The following is a 25,716-nucleotide window of genomic DNA, read 5'->3' as shown; positions in this document are numbered from 1 at the left end:
TACGTACTGTAAACTCTTCCCCTTCATCATCCGATTCACCAAAAATGTCAGCTATCAAGTTTCCAACACCAGCCCTGTTTAGAGGAAGCAGAGGAAAATGTTACCAGGTTACTCAGACATTAGTCCTGCCGATAGGAAATGCCATCCATTCTGGAGGGACTTCTTACATTCCATTTCCAATGCCTCTCAATGAGCTGTAAGATTGCTGTGCACTTGCACATCATTTGCCAGTGACAATGGTGACTTAAATTTGAGCACCCTCCAATGGGAACTAAATTGCACTAGAACTAGGCAGGATGAGGAAATCAAAGCTGCAATCTGTACCAGAAATTAATATCCACCAACTGTGAACTCTCAGTATGAGCTTCACTTAGTATTGCCATCCTTTTGCATCAAATGGTGACGGTTTAAAGCTTCAATCCTCAATTGGAGGACATAACCTAAGCTGATATTTTCACAGAGTACAAAGTGAGGGTTACATTGTTGGGTTGGGGATGCCACATTTTGGACGACATTTGAAACTAGTGTGAAGTCTCAAGCAGATAGTAAACACCCCATGGCACAATTTGAAGAGGAACATGGAGATTTCCTGGTGATCTATCATTTAATCAATGACAAAAGGCCAAAACAGAGTAATTAGTCAATCACTGTAGTAATTGGATCCTTGCTGTACCCAAGTTGGCTGCTTACAAAACAATGACTGGCTACAAAAATCCAAATTCTTTTTAGTTACATTATCACATCTATTAGAGTGCAAAGCATTACAGAGAATAGCTTCTAGGATCTAAAGCATGTATATTGTGGAATGGTAAAAATATTCACCCTACTTAACTAAGCTGTGGATACAGCAAACAGCTGTGTGGAAAGTGTCAATGCTTGACACTAGTATGTTTGCAATTGATCATAGCCCTACCATCCATCTCCATGTTTTGTCAGCCAACAGCTAAATCTAGTTCATCTACTCCTTCCTTCCTCTGTTGCAGACTCCTTATCTCACGGCTCCAAAGCTTCTGAAACAGATTTGAAAGAGGTTCAAATTATCTGATTTCATGGATCTTAGATACTTTGACTAATATTCCATTTGGGACGTCTCATGAACAAAGAAAAATTAGGTTCTTCAGACTTGCCTCAGAGCTGTTATGCCTCAAGCTCAGTAACCAGAACTACTGGTTAATTCTGGATGTGACTGTATCAGTGGGTTGTACAGGCTTACATGGGTAGATTTTCTGTCCAACTGTAAAACTGACAATTTGGGTTGGTTACTGACTTCAGTGGATCTGAAAACTGGACAGTTCATTTAACATGCGGTGAACCCACAGTGACGATATCACAACTGGACAGCAAGATGGAAAGCTACTCCATTAATTCCCATTTGTGCCCTATTCATTTCAACATCTGGTTAGGCTTTCATAATGTTGCCAGGCCATGCACTGAGCTATTCACCCATGTCACAGGTTCTGCTCGTGTTATGTCCAAAAGTCCTTCAATTTAATGTAAAGGGTGGGACACTAGAGAGCTTGATGTTTGTTCCAATGAAGAGTACATACTAGGAATGTCTTCTTTGGAAACAGTGACTGATTGGCTATATATTTCTACTATCTAGTTTATACCTGCACTGCTCATTTCCTATTAGTCCATCTGTACACATTTCTGTGTTTGATTCAATTATTCACTAATGTTTGGGCACATTTCTCCCTAATTTAGTGCCACCCAAAGCATTTACATGCATTGTGAATAGTATCGCCTGTAGCACTGGTCCCTGTGACAGCCCACAGGTTAATCTTGTCAATACAGCTCAATTCACAACTAGCGTTTGCTTTCTTTGGTTTAGCCAATTTTTACTCCATTTCACCAACTTGCTTCTCTTAAATATTCATGGGACGTGGGAATTGCTGGCTAGGCTAACATTTAATACCCATCCCTAATTGCCCTTGAGAAGATGGTGGTGAACTGCCTTCTTGAACCACCACACTCCATGTGGTGTAAGTAACTAATATTGCTGTTAGGGAGGGAGTTCCATCCATGATTTTGCCCCCATGACAGTGAAGGAAAGGCAACATAATTCCAAGTAAAGACAAGCGTGGCTTGGAGTGGAAATTTCAATTGGTGGTGTTACCATGGGTCTGCTGTCTTTGCCCTTCTAGATAATAGAGGTCACAAGTTTGGAAGGTGACGTTTAAGAAGCCTTGGTGAGTCCCTGTAGTGCTTCTTATAGATGGCACACAATGCTGCCATTGTACATCAGTGATGGAGAGAGTGAACGTTGATGGATGCGGTACCAAACAGGTCGTTTCATCCTAGATGGTATCAAGCTTCTTTAGTGTTGCTGGAGTTGCACTCATTCAGGAAAGTGAAGAGCAATCCATCACACTCCTGACCTGTACCTTGTAGATGGTGAACAGACTTTTGGAGTCAGGAGATGTGATAACTGCCTCGGAATTCCTCTGACCTGCTCTTGTAGCCACATATTTATATGCCTAGTCTGATCAATGCTAAGCCCCAGGATTTTGGTAATGGAGGATTTAGCAACTGTTACATGATTGAATATTAAGGGGGCGATGGTTAGATTCATTTTTGGGAGATGATCATTGCCTGGCAGTTGTGTAATGTGAATGCCTCTTGTCAGCCCAACCTGGACATTGTCCAGATCATGCTGCATTTGGATGTGCTTCAATATCTGAGGATTCATAAATAGTGCTGAACATTATGCAATCATCAGCACTTATGACAGAAGGAAGGTCATTGATGAGGCAGTTGAAGATGCTGGGCCTAGGACACGATTGAGATGCTCATGCCATGGTGTCCTAGAACTAAGCTGACCGACCTCCAGCAACCATCTTCCTTCATGCTAGGTATGACTTAAACAACGGAAAGTTTTCCTCTGATTCCTATTGACCCTTGTTTTGTTAGGGCTCCTTGGTGCCACACTTAGTCAAATGCTACCTTAACATCAAGGGCAGTCATTCTCACTTCACTTCTGGAGTTCAGCTCTTTTACCCATATTTGAAACAAAACTGTAATGAAATCTGGAGCTGGGGTAGCGTAGTGGTTAGTGCTGCTGCCTCACAGTGACAGGGACCCAGATTCAATTCCAGGCTCAGGTCACTGTCTGTGTGGACTTTGTATGTTCTCTCCAGGTCTGCATGGGTTTCCTCCCACACTCCAAAACTGTGCATGTTAGGTTGATTAGCCATGCAAAATTTCCCCTAAGGATTAGGAGGACTAGCAGGGTAAATATGTGGGGTTACAGGGATAGGAGCTTGGGTGAGATTGTTGTTGATGTAGGCCCGATGAGCCAAATGGCCCCCTTCTGCATTGTAGTGATTCTATGAATAATTCTGGCAGAACCCAACCGAAAATCAGTGAGGAGGTTATTGCTAAGCAACTGCCAACTGATGGCAATATTAATGAGCTTTTCCATCACTTTACTGATGAGAGTAGATTGATGGGGCAGTAACTGGCCGGGTTGAATATGTCCTCTTTTTTATGTTCAGGACATACCTGAGCAATTTTCCATGTTACTGGGTAGATGTCAGTGTGGTGGCTGTACTGAAACAACTTGGTAAGGGGCATAGTAAGTTCTGGAGCACAAGTCTTCAGTATTATTGCCAGACTATTGTCAGGGCCCATAGCCTTTGCTGATAGCTGTTGCTTAATATCACATGGAGTGCAGCAAATAGGCTGAAAGCTGGTATGTGACCTCTGGAAAAAGCAGAGATGGATCATCTCCTCGGTACTTCTACACCTTTCTACCATGTAGCCCAATCACGATATCAAAGATTTTACTGAACACTACATTACCAACAAGCTTTAACATTTCCACAAAGAACTCCAATATAGTTGTTCCATGCTACCCTCCCCAAAATTACAGACCACAGAAATTCATAACAGAAAAACAACCGATTTGGCCCAAATTAATACCAGCATCCCTCTGCATGAGCCACCTAGACTAATCTCTGCACGTTTCTCATATTCTTAATTTTCTTATTGTTAGAAACTACTTCATACACTTCAAAATTCAAAACAATAGACTCAACTCGCAACAGTTTATGATAAATAATTCCACATTTTAATTCCTGCATAAGGACCTTTCTTCTATACTCCCATCAGTGCAACATTCTCATCTCTAACATACGCAGTGAATGGAGATAATTAAATATTCAGATGTTCTCATATCTATTATACCTGTGTAACGTAACACACACCCATAGTCTAATTTACCATGTACTGAACATATCAAAAAGCAAGTATGACTTTAGGTCTGACCAATCTCCCAAATTAAGGAACACAGATTTTGTTAACCAAACAATTAGACGTAGACCAGTCATTAATAAAAGTTAAGATAGAAATAAAATTCTATTTGCCAGTCATTGATAAAAATTAAATTCTTTTAAGCAATCATAAATGTTAAAGAGAAATAACATTTTGAGGAAACAGTGAAAGGCTTGCCCTGCTACGTGAAAGTGGAACATATCGGAGACTTCCCTCAGAATTTATAAAGAATACAGTTTAATTTTGTTTTATTAGGAATACTCACTCTTTGACCATAATTCAATTGTCATAAGCAACTGAATGGCCGCCACAGAGGAAGCAACCAATGTCTCAAAAGTTCAATAGGCAAGGTGATCCAACCATGGCTAACAAATGAAGTTAAGGATTCTAGCAGATCAAAGAAAGAGGCATATAAGGTTGCCAACGTTTGGGCGGTATGGTAGCACAGTGGTTAGCACTGCTGCTTCACAGCTCCAGAGACCTGGGTTCAATTCCCGCCTTGGGTCATTGTCTGTGTGGAGTTTGTACATTCTCCTCGTGTCTGCGTGGGTTTCCTCCGGGTGCTCCGGTTTCCTCCCACAGTCCAAAGATGTGCGGGTTAGGTTGATTGGCCGTGCTAAAAAAAAAATTGCCCTTAGTGTCCTGAGATGTATAGGTTAGAGGGATTAGTGGGTAAATATGTAGGGATATGGGGCAGGGCCTGGGTGGAATTGTGGTCAGTGCAGACTCAATAGGTCGAATGGCCTCTTACTGTGCTGTAGGGTTTCTATGATCCATGATCAAATAAAATAGTAGTAAGTGAGGGTTGAGAGCATTTTAAAATTTAACAAAGGAGAACCAAGAAATGGAAAAAAAGAGAAAATAGAATTATGCAATCTGTCAGTCTAACATCACTAGTAGGAAAAATGCTCATCAATGTTTGTCAACCTGTTGGAAGTCTTTGAGGATGTTATTTCACAGAATAGATAAGGGATAACCAACAGATATGGTGTATATGTATTTTCAGAAGACTTTTGATAAGATCCTCCACAAGGTTAGTAAACAAAATTAGAGCTCATGGGATTGCGGAAAATATATTAGCACGGACTGAGGATTGGTTAATGGACAAAAAAGAGAGAGTAGGAATCAACCTATTATTCTCAGGTTGGCAGTTTGTGACTAGAGGGGAACTGCAAGGATCAGTACTTGGGCTCCAGCTGTTCGCAATCTAAATCAATGATCTGAATGTGAGGACCAAATGTTATATTTTCAAGTTTGCTAATGACTCAAAAGTTAATGGGAACATGAGTTATGAAAAGGATGCAAAGGGGCTTAAAAGGAGATTTAGACAGACTAAGTGAGCGGACAAGAGCTTGTCAGATGGTATATCATGTGGAAAAATGTGAAAGTATCAAAACAGAAATACAAAGTATTCCTCAAACGGGGAGAGATTAGGAAAATCCAATTTTGTTGTTCATAAGTCACTGAAACTTAAATAGCAAGTGCAGCAAACAATTAGGGACAAATATTAGTCTTTATTGCAAAGGGATTTGAGTGTAGGAATAAGGAAGTCCTGCTGCAGTTGTATAGCGTCTTGATGAGACCACACCTTGAGTGTTGTGCGCAGTTTGGGTTTCCTTACTTAAGGAGGGATATATTGGCCATAGGAGTGTAGCCAAGGTTCACCAGACTTAATCTTAGGGATGGATGTTAATGTTGTTCTATGAAGAGAAATTAAGGAAACTGGGCTTGTGTTCTTTCGAGTTTATAAGAGCGAAAGGTGATCATATTGAATATACAAAACTCTCATAGGGTTCAAGAGAATAAATGCAGAAGGATGTTTCCCTTGGCTGAGGGGGTCTTGAATCAAGGGACACAATCTCAGAATAAGGGGTAATTGAGGACAAACATGAGGCGAAATTTCTTCAGTCAGAGGGTGATAAATCTTTGGAATTCTCTACCCTTGAGCATGTGGAGGCTTTGTCATTGAGTATATTCCAAGCAGAGATGGATACGTTTATGGAAAGCAATAACCTCAAAGGATAAGGCAGAAAGATGCCATTGAGTTAGAAGATCAACCATGATCTAATTAAAAGACAGAGCAGGTTTGAATGGCTGAACAGCCAACTCCTGTCCCTATGTCCAGCACTACACAGGATTAACTGAAGAACGTTAAAACAACGAATGGAAGCTAGGATCAGGAACAGAAACAGCAAGAGAAAACAGAGGAATATCTAGAGGAACATAGAAAATTCACCAATGACAGCAGGTTACAACATACTCCTCAAAGCAGGAAGTCTGAAAGACATTCTTGCAATGCAGCAATAGTTGAACATGGCTATCAAGAGCAGGCAGACTAGGGTTAATAGACACAATGGAACCCATCGGGCTTGTGCAAAATGCAGAATCGTCAGCGATCTGCTAACGCTTCTGTCTGAATGATAGCCTATTGTCTAAAATTGTCAGAAAAATGAGCAAGCAAAAACAACTAATAGCCAGAAGAGAGATATGGGTTTCAATCTAAGCAACAGGTAAGATTGCTTACATATAGAAGAGCGGATACCTTGAAGTTACTTACAGGCTGGAATATAATTGAGGAGTTCTGATGGAATTATAACTAAAAGTTCATATACTGCACTGCTTCTACCAGAGGGTTTCATATATCATGCCCCATTACTGCTTAGAGGTCAGTGAGTTTCTTCAATGAAGTAATATAAATGGATTATGGGAAAATACAATGATTCACTTCTTCTGAGGCTGAAAAAAGAGACATGCTGTAGGATCTTTTCATCTTGCATTCATCAGAACAGATGCTAAATTACCATATTTCAAAAAGAATAATGATTTATACTGCCTAAGAAAAGGACGCCAATTGGTTGGCAAGTGGACTGATCATCAAGGCATCGTCATGGGGAAAAGGGTGCATTCCCCATGAGAATGCCTCAATGATCAGAGACCACTTGCCAACCAATCAGCATTCTTTTCCCATGCAGTATAAATTGTTGTTCCCTTTGAAATTCAATATTCTTGAGTCTGTCCTGCAAGTCTCCTTTTCAATAATATTCAAGTTCTGAAATAGAGTATCTGTTGTGATGCTTGATTCATACAATAAATAGTAGATTAATGAGAAGGGTAGAGGAACAGAATGCATGTCACTGATGCTTAAAATTGACAAAGTAGAAAAAGTGGTCAAGTGGGCAAGAAAGATACTTTTTACTCGCTGTGGAACCGACTACAGGAGCAGTGAGATTCTGCTTGACTACCAGTAAAACCACAGCAAGAGTGCTCAATGTAACTCTGGCTACTGCATTACAGGAACTACATGACTACACTGCTGAGGATACTAAGGCATGGTGGCACAGTAGTTAGCACTGCCATCTCACAATGCCAGGGTTTGATTCTGGCCTTGGGTGACACTGTGTTCAGTTTACGCATTCTCCTCGTGTCTGCATGGGTTTCCTCCAGGTGTTCAGGTTTCACAGTTCAAAGATGTGCAGGTTAGATGGAACCATAGAATCCCTTTAGTGCAGAAAAAGAACATCTGACTCATTGGGTCTGCAACAACTCTCAGAAAGAGGATCGCAGACATAATGGGTCAAATGGCCTCCTTACATGCTGCAAACCACGTTTCTAAATTTCTCCCATCCTGGTACAGGCTGATACTCACCAAGCTGTAAGCTCAGGGTGATAGTGACAGCTCTGTTACCTTATCCCGGTGGCATATTAGGGTTAAGCTGTAAATTGGGCGTTACTTATCAATACTTTAGCCTAGTATTAGACAGTCTACATTTGGAAAGCCCACAGAGAGTATTGTACTGCTGGATGTTATGCACAGTTTAACTGGGAAAAGTATGAAATGTCCACATTCTGACTAGTTTTCACTGAGCTAACTTTAAAGCCATTTGGTATGGATAATCAGGCAATTGCAGCATGAGTCTGCAATACTCATACTGTTGTATTTCACTATCACTTACTCATCTTCAGAGTCACTGTCACTGCCAAACAGGCCAGATTCGGCTTTTTGGGAGGGTTCCTTATTCTCCTCGTCCTCGTCACTGTCAGATAAGACACCATTAGACTCTCGCTTTTCTGGTTCCACTTCACTGTCAGAATCCTCACCAGCAGAAACTATGCGTTTTTTTTTAGCAGGGGCATCATTGTCTGAGTTAGAGTCCTCGTCCTCTGACACAACATGTTTTTTCTTAGGAGCGGTGTCACTCTCTGAATCTTCATCATTGGAGAAGACCTGCTTTTTCTTAACACCCATGTTGCTACCAGAATCCTCGGCATCAGAAACAACCTGCTTTTTCACACGGGCGTTGGAGTCACTGTCTGAGTCATCGACATCCGAGACAACCCGCTTAGATTTGGACGTGTCAGCATCATCATCAGAATTGTCATCGTCTGAAATGACACGCTTTGCTGTAGCAATATCAGCATCACTATCTGAATCTTCGCCAGCTGAGGCAGGTTGCTTTCTCTTCACATCACTAGCGTCACTGTCTGATTCCTCCCCGCCTGAGGCATTGAGCTTTTTCTTGGTGGGGGAAAAGTCACTGTCTGAGTCCTCGCTGTCTGACATCACTCGAATTTTCTTTGCAGCTGTGGGAAAGGAAAGGAACATCTCACTTAGACCAGTCTTGTGCATTGGATCAGGTTCTTTTTTTTAAAAACGGGGACTGTGAATGACACAACCATATAATGTCCCCATCATCCTAAAAACACGACATTCCAAGAATTAAAGTGTAGATTACTCACCATTGGATGTATTAACCCCTACACCATGGGGAATGGCTCCAAATTGCACCTTGGAAAGCAGTTCCTAAAAAATCCATGTGATGAAAGTTGTGATGAAATTTATTGTTACGGGGATACGGCAGGAAAGTGAAGTTGAGGATGATCATGTCAGATCAGTTATTATTTTATTGCATGGTGGAGTGGACTCGATGGGCTGAATGGCCTACCTCTGCTCCTATGTATTATGGTTATTGTTAAGTCATGACACCTTGTGAGAGAATGATATCACAGCTGAAAATAAAGTGAAGCCTGAACGGGGCAATGAACACAGGCCAAAACCTGGGCACATTTGAAACCCAAGACCAAAACTGGCTGAATTTCATATACAACATGTTCATAAACAGAGATTGCCATTAGAAATGGCAAATTTTCCAGTGACATTGAGGCAGGTCTACATTCTCAGTATTGAAAACTGCGTACCATGCAAACTCATGACTCATGGAAGCCATTCTGAATACTCACACTTGTTTATTTCTTCTTTCTCATCCTCACTGTCAGATAGAATTGGTTTCTTCCTCTTCACTGAAATAGACCACCCATGTGTTAGAAACTTCACAAAAAAAATCCAAATATCAATGATGGAAATTGACAGAAAGTAAGTGATTATTCAGCCCACTGCATTTCTGCCAGTTCTCTAGCAGAGCAAATAACATAGTACCTTTCTGGATATCTTTTCCTATTTTTGTATAAATTATTTTAGTTGCGGTTTCAATGATGGCTATGCAGTGAAAGGTACCACTTGAGCAGCACTATACATAGCAATTTTTTTATTGGTGGTTTGTGCTTGGTTAGTGAATCTTAGCTTGGGAGATAGTTCGACACTGCAACTAGCGTCAGAGGGATGAAATATTCAGCAAGGTTCTCAGTCCCTGGTTCCATTCTGTAATCTTTGCTGGCAATTGCACACCAGACAATGGCAGGTTAAGCTCCTGGAAGAATGACGTGCAAACATACATTTAGGTTCATGTGAAATGTGACTCTTTGGACGATTTCTGGAGGACAAAGTGTCTATGGAACCTGTGAGCCAACAGATCTTTAGTTCTACCACTGGTTATAATACTAAGAGCAGTGTCCTGTTCCACTCTTAAATATTTACTTCCCTTAGCATTTATCACATAAAAAGCTAACAGGCTCATTAACTGCTCATGAGCAATTCCCTATAATATTTCCTTGTTACGTTTATATGTTCAGTGTATCTAAAAATCTGCCCACAATTAACCTCCATAGAGATATAAGCGTTAACATGAGCTTGGCTAATCAGCCTAGTTTAAAGTAAAACCGCTTCTGGGTGCAGAGTCCCCGAAGGACCTTTTCGTCAACTGTGGGTTATACAATCAAGAAATGCCATTCATAATTGCATTAAAATTGTGGGGTGAGGGTGTGGCACAGGATAGGGAGGTAATACTGATCCCCTAGACCTGTGTTACTGAACAGGGCCAAAGGTTACCAGCCTGAATTAGTAACTCTGCTTCTCTCTCCACAGATGCTGCCTGACATACTGAATATTTCCAGCATCCACAGTATATTACTTTTATATTGATAGATATCTGAAAAGGGCATATGGTAAAAAGTCTGACAACACCAGGTTTAAGTCCAACCGATTTATTTGATAGTAAACTCACAAGCTTTCGGGGTTTGTCCCTTCGTCAGGTGAATGGAGAGTTCTGGCCTCAGACAGAGCATATAAAGCACAGACAGTTCACAGATTACTGATTAGAATGCAAATCTTTACACCTAACCTGCTGTTCAAGTCCTAAAGTGGCTGACAATGTGTGTGGAAAGAGCAATGATCACAGGTTAAAGAGATGTGTATTGTCTCCAGACAGTACAGTAAGTGAGGTTTTGCAAACCCAGGCAAGTCACGGGGGTTACAGGTAGTGCGACATGAACACAAGATCCCTGTTGAGACTGTCCTCATGTGTACGGAACTTGGCTATCAGTCTCTGTTCAGCGACTCTGCGCTGTCATGCGTCATGAAGGCCGCCTTGGAGAATGCTTACCCGAAGGTCAGAGGCTGAATGCCCGTGACCACTGAAGTGTTCGCCAACAGGAAGCCTCTGACCTGATAGCCAAGTTCCGCACACATGAGGACGGTTTCAACAGGGATCTTGGGTTCATGTCGCACTACCTGTAACCCCCATGACTTGCCTGGGTTTGCAAAACCTCACTTACTGCACTGTCTGGAGACAATACACATCTCTTTAACCTGTGATCACTGCTCCTTCCACTCACATTGTCAGCCACTTTAGGACTTGAACAGCAGGTTAGGTGTAAAGATTCACATTCTAATCAGTAATCTGTAAACTGTCTGTGCTTTATACGCTCTGTCTGAGGCCAGAACTCTCCATTCACTTGACGAAGGGACAAACCCCGAAAGCTTGTGAGCTTACTATCAAATAAATCGGTTGGACTTAAGCCTGGTGTTGTCAGACTTTTTACTGTGTTTATCCCAGTCCAATGCCGGCGTAACCACATAAGGGCATATGGAACAGGGCTGACTGTTATCAAGAGAGTGTTGGATTAGTGCTTGGAGGAATATTTGATAGAGAAGGAATGAGAGATTAACTGTGACAATTTCTAGATACGCTTAAGAGAGAAAGGTAACCATTTATATATCATAGGGAATTATTCATGAACAGTTAATGAACCCCTACTATTCTGTATCAGTGATAAATGCTGGGGAAGGATATATTAATTAGGATATATACTAAGGATAAGATTAGTAAGTACTCAACATTATAATCAGCGATTGAATTAAAGATCTGTTAGTTCTCGTGATAATCATTAGACACATGAACCAGAACAGATTAAATGCAGGAGTCTTTTCTAAACCTGTATACTTCGAGGAATTATCGAAACATGGCAGATTTCCATTAACCGGTACATACCTGTTCCCTCCCTCTCTTCCTCGTCCTGCTCATCATCGCTGTTGGATGCTCTGTGAGGCACAGGGCCGTCGTCATCACTGGCCCCTCGGCTCTCATTGCGCTCGGGTGATATTCTCGCATCTTTCTCACTGTCTGTATCATTCATTCTATCGCGGCTCCCTTCTCGCTCTCTGCTGCTTTCTTCATTTATGGAGTGATTCTCTTTATCGCTGCCTGCTTCATCATCTGATTGCTCAGGGCTGGCAGCCTTCCTGGGTTCCTCACTCTCAGAATCACTGCTAACATGGTTGTCTTCTCTGCTTTGTGGGCGGCCAGGGATGTCATTGCCTTCTGCATCGCTCTGATCTTCTTTGTGGCTTTCATCCTGAAACAGAAGCAGTATGAAAACTTGCACAGATTGGGCTCTTAAAAAAACTTTCCTTTTTGGAGTGCCTTTAACAATGGAGTTGGAAAAAATGAGAAACTAAAAGGAAAGGGAGGACACCCAGTCAAAAAGGGCAAATTATAAAGAATGACTTGGAAGATTTATTGAACACACAGGCTATGAAAAGGCTTTTGAAGATAGAAAGACTGGCAGAGAAGTAGAGCTGTTTAGGAATGAAGTTGCAAACTGTAGGACTGATGAGACTAAAATTCTAACATTGAAGAGAGATAAGAGTGAGTGGGGAATGCATTAAAGGAAAGGATTATGAGAGGAAAGGGATGAAAGGTAGAGGAGGTTATGGAGATAGATTTGATGAGATCATGAACAGCTTGAGGAAGAGATCTTAAATTTAAGGTGAGGACAGGGCGGTAGGAAAAGACCAAACATGAACTATATGCCTCAACATCAAACCAGGTGGTGTCTTTATGCAGAGGTTATCAGGAAATCTTGCTATTCCAAATATTAACAGTTCTTTCCATGCACGCAGCTGCATTGTGCCATTTTTAACCCATAAACTTCAGGACCAAATCCTGACAAATTAAAAATTACAGTTTCAGCAGATGTATTGCAGCTTCTAGGTGAACAGCAACTTGCATATAGTGCCTTATAGAGAACAGAATATCCAAGAGGTCAAATTAAACAAAAATGAATAAAGAGTCAGCAAACATGGCATTAGGTGGGTTGAGTTAGTGAAGGACGAAAGGGTGTAGAGGAAATTCCAGAATGTGGGTCCTAGGCAGCTGAAGGCAAGGTAGCCAGTGACAGGATGAAAGTGAGTGGGACTGGCGTATGCAATAATCCCAAGTCAGAGGATCAGAAAGTTTTGAGAGGACAGTAGGACAGGGAGGTCAAAGATCATTATGATTTAAACTAAAGTATGAACATTTTAAATTGGAAGGATTGGGGTTGCAGAAGTCAAAATAGGTCAGCAAGCAGAGGAGTGACCAAAACTTTTCATAGGACAGGATACGAACAACAGAGCTTTGGAACAGCTGAAGTAGATAGAGCATAATTGAAAGAGAGGTTGGCTAGGAGAGCACTAGAACAAGACAAAGCATGAATGAATGAAGCACATAGACTGAGGCAGGGGTAGAAACAAGCAATGTTATGGAGACAGTAGTAGAATAGCCTTGCGGTATACAGGGTATGAGTCCAAAGTTCAGCTCACAGTTGAATAAGATGTTGAGAATTGCTTATTGGGCGCATCATTTTTCTTATTCCAGGGAAACTTGGGGAAATGAAGCCACAAGTTATGTGTGTTCCAGGATGATCCAAGAGTAATGCTTTGTTTTGGGAGATTTCAGAGCATTTGATGAGTTCCAGCCAAATTTGCTGAAATATGGCAAAACCAGTTATGTTCCAGACACACTTGGGCCCGCATCTGTTAGCCTCGAGTGACCAACTATAGTGCGTTAAAACATGGAAGTGACCAGAATGTCAAATGTGTCTCTTACCTCAGATTGATGTCCCACGCTGCTGCCTTCAGATGCAGCACGGTATTCGGTCGAATCTTCCTGATCATCTGAGTCTGAATTATGTTCATCCTGTACTGGTGTTGCTCCACCATCATCTATTTGAAGTAAAGCAACAGTCACTGCCACAGTACCACTGCTAGCATATGTCACTATCACAGCCCTCCCAATACTCTAGTGCACATAACCAACACAGTCAGAAGTATCCATTGGTTATGAAGCATTTCAGGATGGCCTGAGATGACAGTTTGTTCTTTATTTTCCTATGTTTTTCCTACTGGACTCAGTAAGGATGAATTTGAGCACTGTCAAAACAGCAGGTACACGAGTCTAATGTTATGTTGCTAATACCCAGAGAAGTGAATTTAAACGCCATCACTTCAGCAAGGGAAATTAAATTAAATAAGTCTACAATAGCAAGCTAGCATTAGCAATGGCAACCACAAAACCATCAGTTTGTTATAAAAATAAACCCATCTGGTTCACTGATGCCCTTCAGGGAAGGAAATCTGGATCCTTTTCCAGGGTGGCATACATGTGACTCTGTACTTGACTCAACTGCTCCCTGAAATGTTTCAAGTTTATTTATTAGTGTCACAAGTAGTCATACATTAACACTGCAATGAAGTTACTGTGAAAATTCCTGAGTCACCATGCTCCAGGGCCTGTTCAGATACATTGAGGGAGAACTTATGATGGCAAATGCACCTAACCAGCACGCCTTTCAGACTGCGGGAGGAAACCACATAGATACAGGGAGAACGTGCAGACTCAGCACAGACAATGTCCCAAGCCAGGAATCAAATCCGGGTTCCTGGCACTATGAGGCAGCAGTGTTAACCACTGTGCCATCCCCAGCAAATGGCCCAGCAAGCCACTTAATTGCAACAAACCGCTATGAAAAAGTTGAATAAAATTAGACAGACTACCTGGCATCAATCTCACTATCTGACATGACAAAGGCACAACTAGATCAGTCAACCCTGCAGAGTCCTCCTCACTAACATCTGTAGCTTTCTGGGAAATTGGGCGAGCTGGCCTACAGACTACTCAGCAACAACCTGGTATACTCACAGAACCATAATTTTCAACAATGACTCAGACACTCCTATTACCAGTCCTGTGTATGTCCTTTCCCTGCCCACTGTAATCAGGGTCAGGAGACATGACAACAAGTGAGAGAGGAATGGGAATCTAAAAGGAGGAGCCTCAGCATTTGCACTATATATCAAGTACATAAAAAGAGTGGCTAAAATAAACATTGATTCCTCAGAGGATGAGAATGCAGTATAATAAGAAACAAGGAAATGCCAGAATTTCTGAACAAATAACTTAATTGTCTTCATGGCAGAAGACACCATTAAATATACAATAATTAGAAAAGGTCAAGGGACAAAAGGGAGGGAAGAATTTAAAGCAATCACTAGAGAAAAAGTAGGAAACAAACTACTGGAACTAAAGCTTCCCAAATCTCCTGAACCTGATGGCTTACATCGTAGGGTGTTAAAGAAATTGGCTGTTGGGATAGCGAATGCATTGATTAAAATCTTCCAAAAAATTCTAGGCCCAGTGGATTGAAAAAGCCCGTATAAGAACATAAGAACATAAGAAATAGGAGCAGGAGTAGGCCATCTGGCCCTTCGAGCCTGCCCCGCCATTCAATAAGATCATGGCTGATCTGTCGTGGCTCAGTTCCACTTTCCCGCCCTCTCCCCATAACCCTTAATCCCCTCTCTTATCAAAAACCCATCAACCCGCTTCTTAAAAATATTTAGCGAGGCAGCCTCCACCACTTCAACGGGCAGAGAATTCCAGAGATTCACCACCCTTTGAGTGAAGAAGTTCCTCCTCAACTCCGTTCTGAACCGCCCCCCCTTTATCTTGAGGCTGTGCCCCCTAGTCCTACTGTCTTTTTTGAGCGGGAAGAGTCTTTCCACCTCTATCCTATCCATCCCATTCATCATCTTATACGTCTCAATGAGATCTCCCCTCATTCTTCTAAACTCTAACGAGTACAAGCCTAGTTTATTCAGCCTCTCCTCATAGCTCAACCCCCTCAACTCCGGTATCAGCCTAGTAAACCTCCTCTGCACTCCCTCCAAGGCCAAAATATCCTTGCGAACACTCTTATTCAAGGAAGAAGTCAGAAAGGCCAGCTAGCCTAACATCTATCATTTGGAAAATGCTGGAATTCATTAAGGAGGGACTAGCAACATGGTTTTGATTAGGAAATTCTGTTTGATAAATTTAATAGAATTTTTTGAGGATGTAACAAGAGGGTGGATAAAGAGGGAACCAGTAGATGTAGTGCATTTGGATTTCCAAAAAATCTGCACAAAATAAAAGTTCATAGCATTGAAGATAATATAGTAGCATGGACAGAGGATTGGCTCTCTAACAAAAAAGTCATGATAAAGGAGTCATTTTCAGGTTGGCAGTAACTAATGAGATGTTACAGGGAACAATGCCGCGCCTCAACTATAGTCTTTCCGGTCCATATATCCAGAAATACCTGATTTACAGAATCTTTTTGAGCAGGCTCACGCAACTTTTATACTCACTACTCATGGCACTGTAACAAAATTGCAAAATAGTGAAAGTAAAGGGGTGGCATGGTAGCACAGTGGTTAGCACTGCTGCTTCACAGCTCCAGGGACCTGGGTTCGATTCCTGGCTCAGGTCACTGTCTGTGTGGAGTTTGCATGTTCTCCTCGTGTTTGCGTGGGTTTCCTCCAGGTGTTCCAGTTTCCTCCCACAGTCCAAAGGTGTGCGGGTTAGGTTGATTGGCCATGCTAAAATTGCCCCTTAGTGTCCTGGGATATATAGGTTAGAGGGTAAATGTGTAGGGATATGGGGATAGAGCCTGGGTGGGATTGTGATCGGTGCAGACTCGATGGGCCGAAGGGCCTGTTTCTGTACTGTAGGGTTCTATGTTCTAATGACCACTACAGCTATTCTAATAATCTTAATTCTACTGTGTATCATTCCACATTTAAATTATGGAGCTTCTAGGAAGGGAAAGAATATTAGCTGCTGAAAGTAAGTGTCACAGCCTTTGGCTATTTCAGTGGAAGACTGCAGGTGAGGGAGAGAGAGAGATAAAATAAATGACAAAGCAAGAAAAGTCAGCCAATTAGATAGGAATTAAAGTTATGGTTGAGCATCCTAATGTTATTCTAAAATACAAAATACATCAAAATCCAGAAATGCCTTGGTCCTAAATATCCAAAACTAGAGAAGTTACATTCCATCTACAATCTATATTAATGACCTGGATGAAGTGCACTGCAGCCAAATTTGCTGACGATATGAATATAGGTAGGAAAACAAGTTGTGAGGAAGGTACAGAGTCTGCAAAGGGATGCAGATAGTTAAAGCGCATGCGCTAAAATTTGGCAACTGGAGTGTACTGTGGGAAAATGAGAAGTTGTCTACTTGGTAGGAAGAATGGAAAAACGGAATATCATTTAAATGGTGAGAAAAGAAACCGAATACTGCATATATGTCTCTCAAAAAAAAATTAGTATGCAGGTAAAACTAGGAAAGCCAATTGAATATTCTCTTTTATAGCAAGGGAAATGGTGTGTAAAAAGGAAGTCTCGCTACAACTATACAAGGTGTTGGTGAGACCACACAGAGTACATCAGATAGTTTTAGTCTCCTTATCTATAGAGGGATATACTTCCATTGGAGACAGGTCAGGGAAGGTTCACTAGGTTGATTCCTTGGCTCAAGGGTTGTCTTGAAGAATGGTTGAGCAGGCTTGGTCTACAGTCATTTGGAGGATGATGCCGGAGTTGAGGGGGTTGAGCTATGAGGAGAGGCTGAATAAATTAGGCTTGTGCTTGTTAGAGTTTAGAAGAATGAGGGGAGACCTCATTGAGACGTATAAGATGATGAATGGGATGGATGGGATAGAGGTGGAGAGACTCTTCCCGCTCAGAAAGGATAGTAGGACTAGGGGGCACAGCCTCAAGATAAAGGGGGGGCGGTTTAGAACGGAGTTGAGGAGGAACTTCTTCACTCAAAGGGTGGTGAATCTCTGGAATTCTCTGCCCGTTGAAGTGGTGGAGGCTACCTCGCTAAATATTTTTAAGACGCGGGTTGATGGGTTTTTGATAAGAGAGGGGATTAAGGGTTATGGGGAGAGGGCGGGAATGTGGAACTGAGCCACAACAGATCAGCCATGATCTTATTGAATGGCGGGGCAGGCTCAAAGGGCTAGTTGGCCTACTCCTGCTCCTATTTCTTATGTTCTTATGACTTAAGAATGAGAGTTCATCTTATTGTAACATATAAAATTCTCAGGGGGTTTGACATATGGATACTGAGAGGATGTTTTCCTCGTGGAGGAATCTAGAACTAGGTAGCACAGTTTCAGAATAAGGGGTCTCCCATTTAAGAGAGAAGAGGAAATCTTCCCTCACAGGATTGTTAAATCTTTGGAATTCTCTATCCCAGAGCAGTAGAAGTTGGATAGCTGAATATATTCAAGGCTGAGTTAGACAAATCTTTGACTGACAAGAACACAAAAATGGAGTCGACACCACAATCTGAGCAGCCATGGTCTTACTGACTGACAGAGCAGGCTCAAGGGATCGAACTGTCCTCAGCATTGCCATTGACCAGAATACTGTGGTTTCAAGAGCATGTCAAAAGCTGGGAATTCTGCTATGAGTAACCCATTTCCTTACTCCACCATCTCAAATGCACATCAATAGTGTGATGGTTTACTCATCACTAGCCTGAACAATTGAAGCCACAATATCAAACTCAATGACACCCAGATCAAAGGAGACTGCTTGATTGGCAGCCCATCTACCACATCAAACGTTTACTCTTTCTATCATCGATGCACAAGTGGCAGCAGTATCTTATGCAAAGCAACTTCAACAGCACCTTCCAAATCTGTATTCTGTCCCACTAAGAAGAAGACGACCAACAGATACAGGGGAACAGCACTAGCTGCAAGTTCGCTTCCAAGTCACACAACATATTGACTGCTTCCTCAGTGTTGTTGGAATTCCTCTTCTAACAGTACTATGGGAATACCCACAGCACAAGGACTACAGTACAGTTTTGTTGCTTGAACATTTTTCAACCACTCTTATTGTGCAGCATAGGTTTTAATCATCCAGCCTCATTGCATTATTACAGCCATTCCAACCTAATTCAAGCATGATATTCTTCCCTGTGACTTCAGCAAGAAATGGGTGTCTTTTACCAATAGCAATGTGGAGGAGGAGGAGAAAAAAAATAATCTGAATTCCACACAGGAATAATTTAATAAATAAATTTGAGAACAATGGACACAAAACTTACAATTAATTATACAGTAGTGTATTTTATATATATTTATAAAATTGCACTCTACAATATCAAACATATTTCTTCAGTGTCTTAAGCAGAATACTATCCTCCTGAGACAACAACAGATTGATGCAATAGATTGCCAAAGAAACAATCTTGGCTTCAAATTGAAGAAAAACACTGAAGAAATGATGCAAGAGACTCAGCAAGGGAAACAGTGAGTGTTCAAAAAGTGCAGGGATGATTTGAGAGGAATGTACAAGCGTGTACATAAGAACATAAGAAATAGGAGCAGGAGCAGGCCATCTAGCCCCTCGAGCCTGCTCCGCCATTCAATAAGATCATGGCTGATCTGTTGTGTCTCAGTTCCACATTCCCGCCCTCTCCCCATAACCCTTAATCCCCTCGCCCATCAAAAACCTATCAACCCGCGTCTTAAAAATATTTAGCGAGGCAGCCTCCACCACTTCAACGGGCAGAGAATTCCAGAGATTCACCACCCTTTGAGTGAAGAAGTTCCTCCTCAACTCCGTTCTAAACCACCCTCCCTTTATCTTGAGGCTGTGCCCTCTAGTCCTACTGTCCTTTCTGAGCGGGAAGAGCCTCTCCACCTCTATCCTATCCATCCCATTCATCATCTTATATGTCTCAATGAGATCTCCCCTCATTCTTCTAAACTCTAACGAGTACAAGCCTAGTTTATTCAGCCTCTCCTCATACCTCAACCCCCTCAACTCCAGTATCAGCCTAGTAAACCTCCTCTGCACTCCCTCCAAGGCCAAATATCCTTGCGTAAGTGCAGCGACCAAAACTGCACACAGTACTCCAGCTGCGGCCTCACCAGTGCCCTATACAGCTGCAGCAAGACCTCCCTACTTTTATATTCAATCCCCCTCGCAATGAAGGCCAGCATCCCATTCGCCTTCCTGACCACCTGCTGCACCTGCAGGCTGGGTTTTTACGACTCATGCACAAGGACCCTGAGGTCCCTCTGCACCGTCGCCTGCTGCAGTTTTTCTCCACGTAAGTAATAATCCTTCCTACCATTATTCCTACCAAAGTGGACAACCTCACATTTGCCAACATTAAATTCCATTTGCCAGTTCCTGGCCCATTCGCCCAGCCTATCTAGATCCTTCTGCAGACTCTCCACACCCTCCACGCAATTTGCCATTCCACCAATCTTGGTGTCATCAGCAAATTTCGACACCATACACTCGGTTCCCTCCTCCAGATCATCTATATAAATGGTAAATAGCTGGGGTCCCAGCACCGACCCCTGGGGCACTCCACTAGTCACCAACCACCAATCCGAATAGCACACAGAGGAAGCACAAATGAACGTGACGTCAACACAACAACCAAGTGCTGAAATAGTCACTGAAACAGAAAATATAAGGCTAATACAGCCGAAATCACATTACTTATTTGTAATCTACTGATAAGCTATTATGTTGCAACCATTCAATGCAACAGAGGTCTTGTAGCACAGTGGGTAGTATCATTGCCTGAATCAGAAGCCATGGTTTTGAGTCCCAACCCAAGGACTTGATGGCCAAGGAAGATGAGTTCATAATGCAGCCAAAAGGGTTGAATATCAACCTGCAAAATTCTTTCAATATGCCAATAGCAGGCAGTAAGAGTCGGGGACTCTCCCGGTCAGCTATGCTCATGCAGAGTGACACCCCTTCAAGCTATAAGCCTCTGGTGACAGGCTATTGATCTGTTCCAGGGAAAAAACTGTTATGGGAACAGATGAAAGTCTGCTTTTGCATTACTAAGTGTGAGAAGTGACACAAACAACTCAACACGGGGAGGCCTGTAATACTGTTCATTTCACAGGAAAGTGATAACTATCAGTAAAAATCAACTACACAAAGTAATTAGCCTCAATATCAAAAGTAATTATAACACAGACCATGATTTTCAGAATGCTTACACATAAAACTGCGCAAACTGATCACTGCGAAGTCTCAGAATTTTTGCAGTCACACACACAATCTGGTATGTTAAGGGTCCAAAGTCTGCCTGGGAAGGCTTAAGCTCTCAACAGTTGTCTATTCATCACTTTCTATACCCACCTTCAAAAGCTTCCTTAAAAACACCTTGGGCCTCCTCCTCTGACCTCTCTTCTACTTAGGTCTGAGCTACAGTCACAAAGTGTCTTTGGTATTTGAAAAAACTCTTGACGTGTTTTTAACCTGCACAAAATATTGCTTAACTATGCTCATCCAATATGCTTAATCACCTGACATGGAGAACATTCTGCGGAAACCATGAAATATAAACACTTCAATTCTCTGTTCATACAATCGTTAATGATGCACTAAGTTTAAGTTTTTGAAAAGATGACGGACTGCCTGTCTGAGGAAAGCTATTAATAACATTAATCAGGAATTATTCTGATTTAACCTAGTTGCCTTAACCATAAATAGTTAATGGCTGTGCAGTTGTCATCAATAAATAAGCCTGGTGTTGCTTGGATAACTGAGAGCTACTGTTTCCAGTTAAAGACTCTGAAAGTGTCTATTCTAGGATTACAAGCATTATCACGTTTTGAAATAAAAGAATGCCAGGTTAGCTGAATCAAACTTCATTCTAGATTGTTTAATAAACCATTGATTATACTACTTAATGAATAGTTTGATTTTTCTTTTGTAAATCTTGTAGTCACTTTTCATACTTTTGCAAAGTAATTTTAACCTACATTCAATCTGTAAGCTATCTGAACTTAATCAGGATACCTTACATCCACAAACAGTCACCATAACTCAAACACTCGACTGATTGGAACACTTCACTGGATGGTGCAAGCTATCTGTGCAGGGTCAGTGATGGCTCGCATGTTCTTGTCAATTGATTAATGACATTTTAGTGTCTCTGCTCATTAAAGGTGGGGTATCTTTGGAGTTGGGATTTCTGTAAGATTACATGATCTAATGACAGGGGAGCAGAACGCAGTGCGTAACAGACCAAGTAATTTTAAACATTTTTTCATTCATTCACAGGAAGTGGGCATTGCTGGCTAGGCCATCATTCATTACATATCCCTAATTGCCTAAACTGAGTAAGCTTGTAGGACTCCACAGCACTGCTGTTAACTAACAACCAGTCTGGTTCAGAAATAGAATCAGAAGGATATCCCTGCCACTGAAGGGAAAAGTGCTTTCCATTTAAACCTGCAAAGCTGTGGGCCAAATAGATTGGACCGTCTGCAGTGAACAAGTAGCAGGAAGCTCAGGAAAAAAAATGCATCTACATAACTGTGTTCACAACCTCAAAACATTTCAACATACCTCAGACAATGAAATACTTATGAAATGTATACATCACTATATAGTAGATGCAGCCGATTTACATAAAGCTTCTATAAACAAAATGGAAGCTGGTAATGGGATAAATATTGGAAAGGGAAAAATTCACCAGCTCACCTTTGAATAATATCACAAAATCTTGTTCTTGTTGCTGGACACCAAGGTCCAGAATACCATAGTCCATTTGTCCAATACCAACACATATCATCTCCAACAGCCATTCCCTTGGCTCTGGCACCATTACTTACAAGAGATGCAGCTCTTTGGTTTCATCTCCTCCTTTCCCACCATCCAATGCTCTAAACATAAGTCCTGGAACTTATACATCTTCTAATCTAGTATATACTGTGCTTAAGATAAAAGCAAAATACTGCGGATACTGGAATTTAAAACAATCTTCCCTCACCTCATTTTTGTTCTGCTGCAACCAACTACAACACTAGACTCAACTTTTGGCTCTGGTGAAGGGTCATCTAGACTCGAAATATTGGCTCTATTCTCTCCCCACAGATTCTATCAGACCTGCTGAGATTTTCCAGCATTTTCTGTTTTCGTGTTGCATACACTGTATTTCACGTTCATGATACAGCGTTCTCTACATCAAGCAGATCACTTGCAGATTGAGTGGCCATTTTGCTGAACACCTAAATTCAGTCCATAAGCATGGCTAAGGATTGGCACTTCACACCTGACATCTCCATCCTATGCTGACCCCTTCTGCCCTTAATGACCATTGTTCCAAATAAGCTCAATGAAACTGAAAAGGTCAGTAACCCATCTTCCTAACAGGTATCTCAAAGCTGAGAGTTTCATTTAAGTTTTAAATTAAACTCATTAAATCTTAACCACTGCTTTTATTTTCTCTCAAAGGAAAGGTTGATAACGGACGATGGTTGCACCTGTGCCATCGGGAGTGATGGTGGTGTTGGGCTAGTGCTTGGGATACGAATTTCTTACAGCCAGCAGGGTAACGTGCATAAGTCTCAGAAAACCAGTATGCAGGTGCAGAACGTTATAAGGAAGGCAAATAGAATCTTGGCATTTATTGCAAAGAATCTAGAGTATAAGAGTAGAGAAGTGTTGTTACAATTGTTCAAGGTGTTGGTGAGACCACACTTGGAGTATTGTGTTCAGTTTTGGTCATCTTTTTTGAGGAAGGATGTAGTGGCGCTGGCGGCGGTTCAGAAGAGGTTCACGAGATTGATTCCAGGTTTGAAGTCGCTGTCATATGAGGAGCGGTTGAGTAGCTTGGGCTTGTACTCACTAGAGTACACAAGAATGAGGGGGGGATTTGATTGAAATACCTGAAATATTCAACAGGATTGATGAAATAAGTGTTAACTAAACATTCCCTCTTCTAAAATAGTCTAAGACAAAAGGTCATAGCTGTACAGTAAAAAGGGGGTAGGTCAAAGACAGAGGTAATGAGAAGCTATTTCTCATAGAGGGCTGTGAATCTATGAAACTCAAAGCCCAAGAGTGCAGTGGATGCAGAATGAATCAATAGATTTAAGAGATAGATAAATATTTGATCAAAAGTGGGATAAAACGCTCTGGGGAAAAGGCAAGGAAGTGGAATTAGAAGATGGAGATCAGCCATGATTAAATAGAATGGCAGAATGGGCTTGAATTCCCTACTCTCACTTCTAATTCCTCTGTTTCTATGTCCAAGATCTATCTGCCATTCTATTGCCACAGAACCTTCCCTGCTCCCCTCACCTCAGTTGTTTTGTTTTGCTACAACCAACTACAACACCAGACCTATCTTTTGTCTCAATTCCTGCCCCATTATTATTCACTTTTGCCTATACCATCATCCCTTTTGGCATTTGATCAATCCTGCCCTCTAACCTATCACAGATCTTCCCTTTGTTCTGCAACTGCATAAAAACTGTCAATTTCCAACAGCTTTCAATTTGACAAAAGATCTCTGGTTTGAAACATTAGTATGTTTCTCTCTCTCCACTGATGTTGCTTGACCTGCTGGGTGTTTACAGTATCTCTTCAGATTTCCAGTATCCACATTATGTTGTCCTCCAGCTGAAAAAGCAGACAGGAGTTTGAATTCAACAATTCATCCAACTTTTGGATGAGTTGTTAAATCCAAAGTTCCCTCAGTGCTGCACTGAGTCTTGATAACGTGAACTGTCCGCAGTAGGGCTTGAACCTACAAACTTCTAACTCAGAAGCCAGAGTGCTTAATGACTCAGTGTGCTGTGGAGGCTACATGGTTTTAGTTGGTTGAATGTCAACATTTCAACTGTGTACAGAATCGGGAGAAGAGATTGCCAGTCTCACCTTCCACCAACATAACCACAATTATGGATCTCTTCCAGCTTCGCAATTATCTGAAAACTAAATGATCCTGTGATCTTGGTTCCTTCTATTATTGATGCCTTGATTAGCAATCGCGTTTTGCTACCGAGGTGCCAAGCTCTGGAATTCCCTCCCTGAACATCTCTCTCTCCCCTCCTTCCTGTCTGATCAATTTTCGTCATCTGCTTTAATACCTTACACATCTTGACGTTAGTCAGTGTTCCTTTAATAATGCTCCTGGGTAGCGCCCTGTTACTTCATTAAAGGAACTATATAAACGTAGGCTGTCGTTGATTGAAGTTTGTGAATCGTATGGGCTCCATCGGGCCGACATAAACAGACTGAACTCAGTAAACTGATCACAGCTCGAGCACCAGGAGCCCAGGCCCGGGATCAAGGCCCTGCCCGCCTGTCAAACTGGGGGTTCCGCATTCACCAGCGGAATGGGATCGAACAAACACACCCTCCCGGTTCTTACCTTCTCCATCCGGATAGTACTCATCCTCCAAATCCATGGCCGCGGGATAAGTCGACAACCCGCTCCGGCTCAACCCTGACATCGCGCACCGTCCACCCGGCCTCTTTTCGCCAAATACAGGCGGCGCTGCGGCCTGGTCCTGGCAGCACTGCGCATGCCTATCGGTCAAAGGTCAAGGAGCACGTGATCAGTGATGGTGGTGGCTCGGATCTGGCGCATGTGTACTGCCGGTGGCAGCTCAGATCGGACGCGTGCGCAGAACGGTCAAGTTCGGAGCTGGACCCTGGACTGGTGGAAGCAGCTTTTCTTCACGGGAATGCTTATCAGTAACACTATCATTGTGGGTGGGTTGGCATCTTTTCATCTGTGACAGATGATGCCATTACAGCCTCAGAACTTTGGTGAGCTCAGAGGAGATCTTGTGCTGCATTTCTTTTGATGGCTGAACAAGCTGATTCTGGAAAGA

The 25,716-nt window shown here is 42.0% G+C and overlaps 1 protein-coding gene across 1 annotated transcript in view; it reads right to left on the bottom strand.

The window, feature by feature from the left end:
* iws1 (interacts with SUPT6H, CTD assembly factor 1) overlaps window positions 1-25,388 on the bottom strand; it is a 48,162-nt gene extending 22,774 nt beyond the window's left edge. Inside the window, exons 1-6 of the mRNA XM_080185418.1 lie at window positions 25,251-25,388; window positions 13,815-13,930; window positions 11,937-12,300; window positions 9,511-9,570; window positions 8,226-8,853; window positions 8-74 (exon numbers count right to left, since the gene is read on the bottom strand). Coding sequence (XP_080041544.1) covers window positions 8-74; window positions 8,226-8,853; window positions 9,511-9,570; window positions 11,937-12,300; window positions 13,815-13,930; window positions 25,251-25,332 — 1,317 coding nt within the window. The 5' untranslated portion in view covers window positions 25,333-25,388. The remainder of the gene's footprint in view (window positions 1-7; window positions 75-8,225; window positions 8,854-9,510; window positions 9,571-11,936; window positions 12,301-13,814; window positions 13,931-25,250) is intronic.
* Between the last annotated feature and the right edge of the window lie 328 nt (window positions 25,389-25,716).

Source organism: Carcharhinus amblyrhynchos, chromosome 3 (assembly GCF_965287045.1).
Source record: "Carcharhinus amblyrhynchos chromosome 3, sCarAmb.v2.hapA, whole genome shotgun sequence".
In the NCBI taxonomy this organism is placed as follows: domain Eukaryota; kingdom Metazoa; phylum Chordata; class Chondrichthyes; order Carcharhiniformes; family Carcharhinidae; genus Carcharhinus; species Carcharhinus amblyrhynchos.
This window is presented reverse-complemented; position numbering and strand designations above follow the sequence as displayed.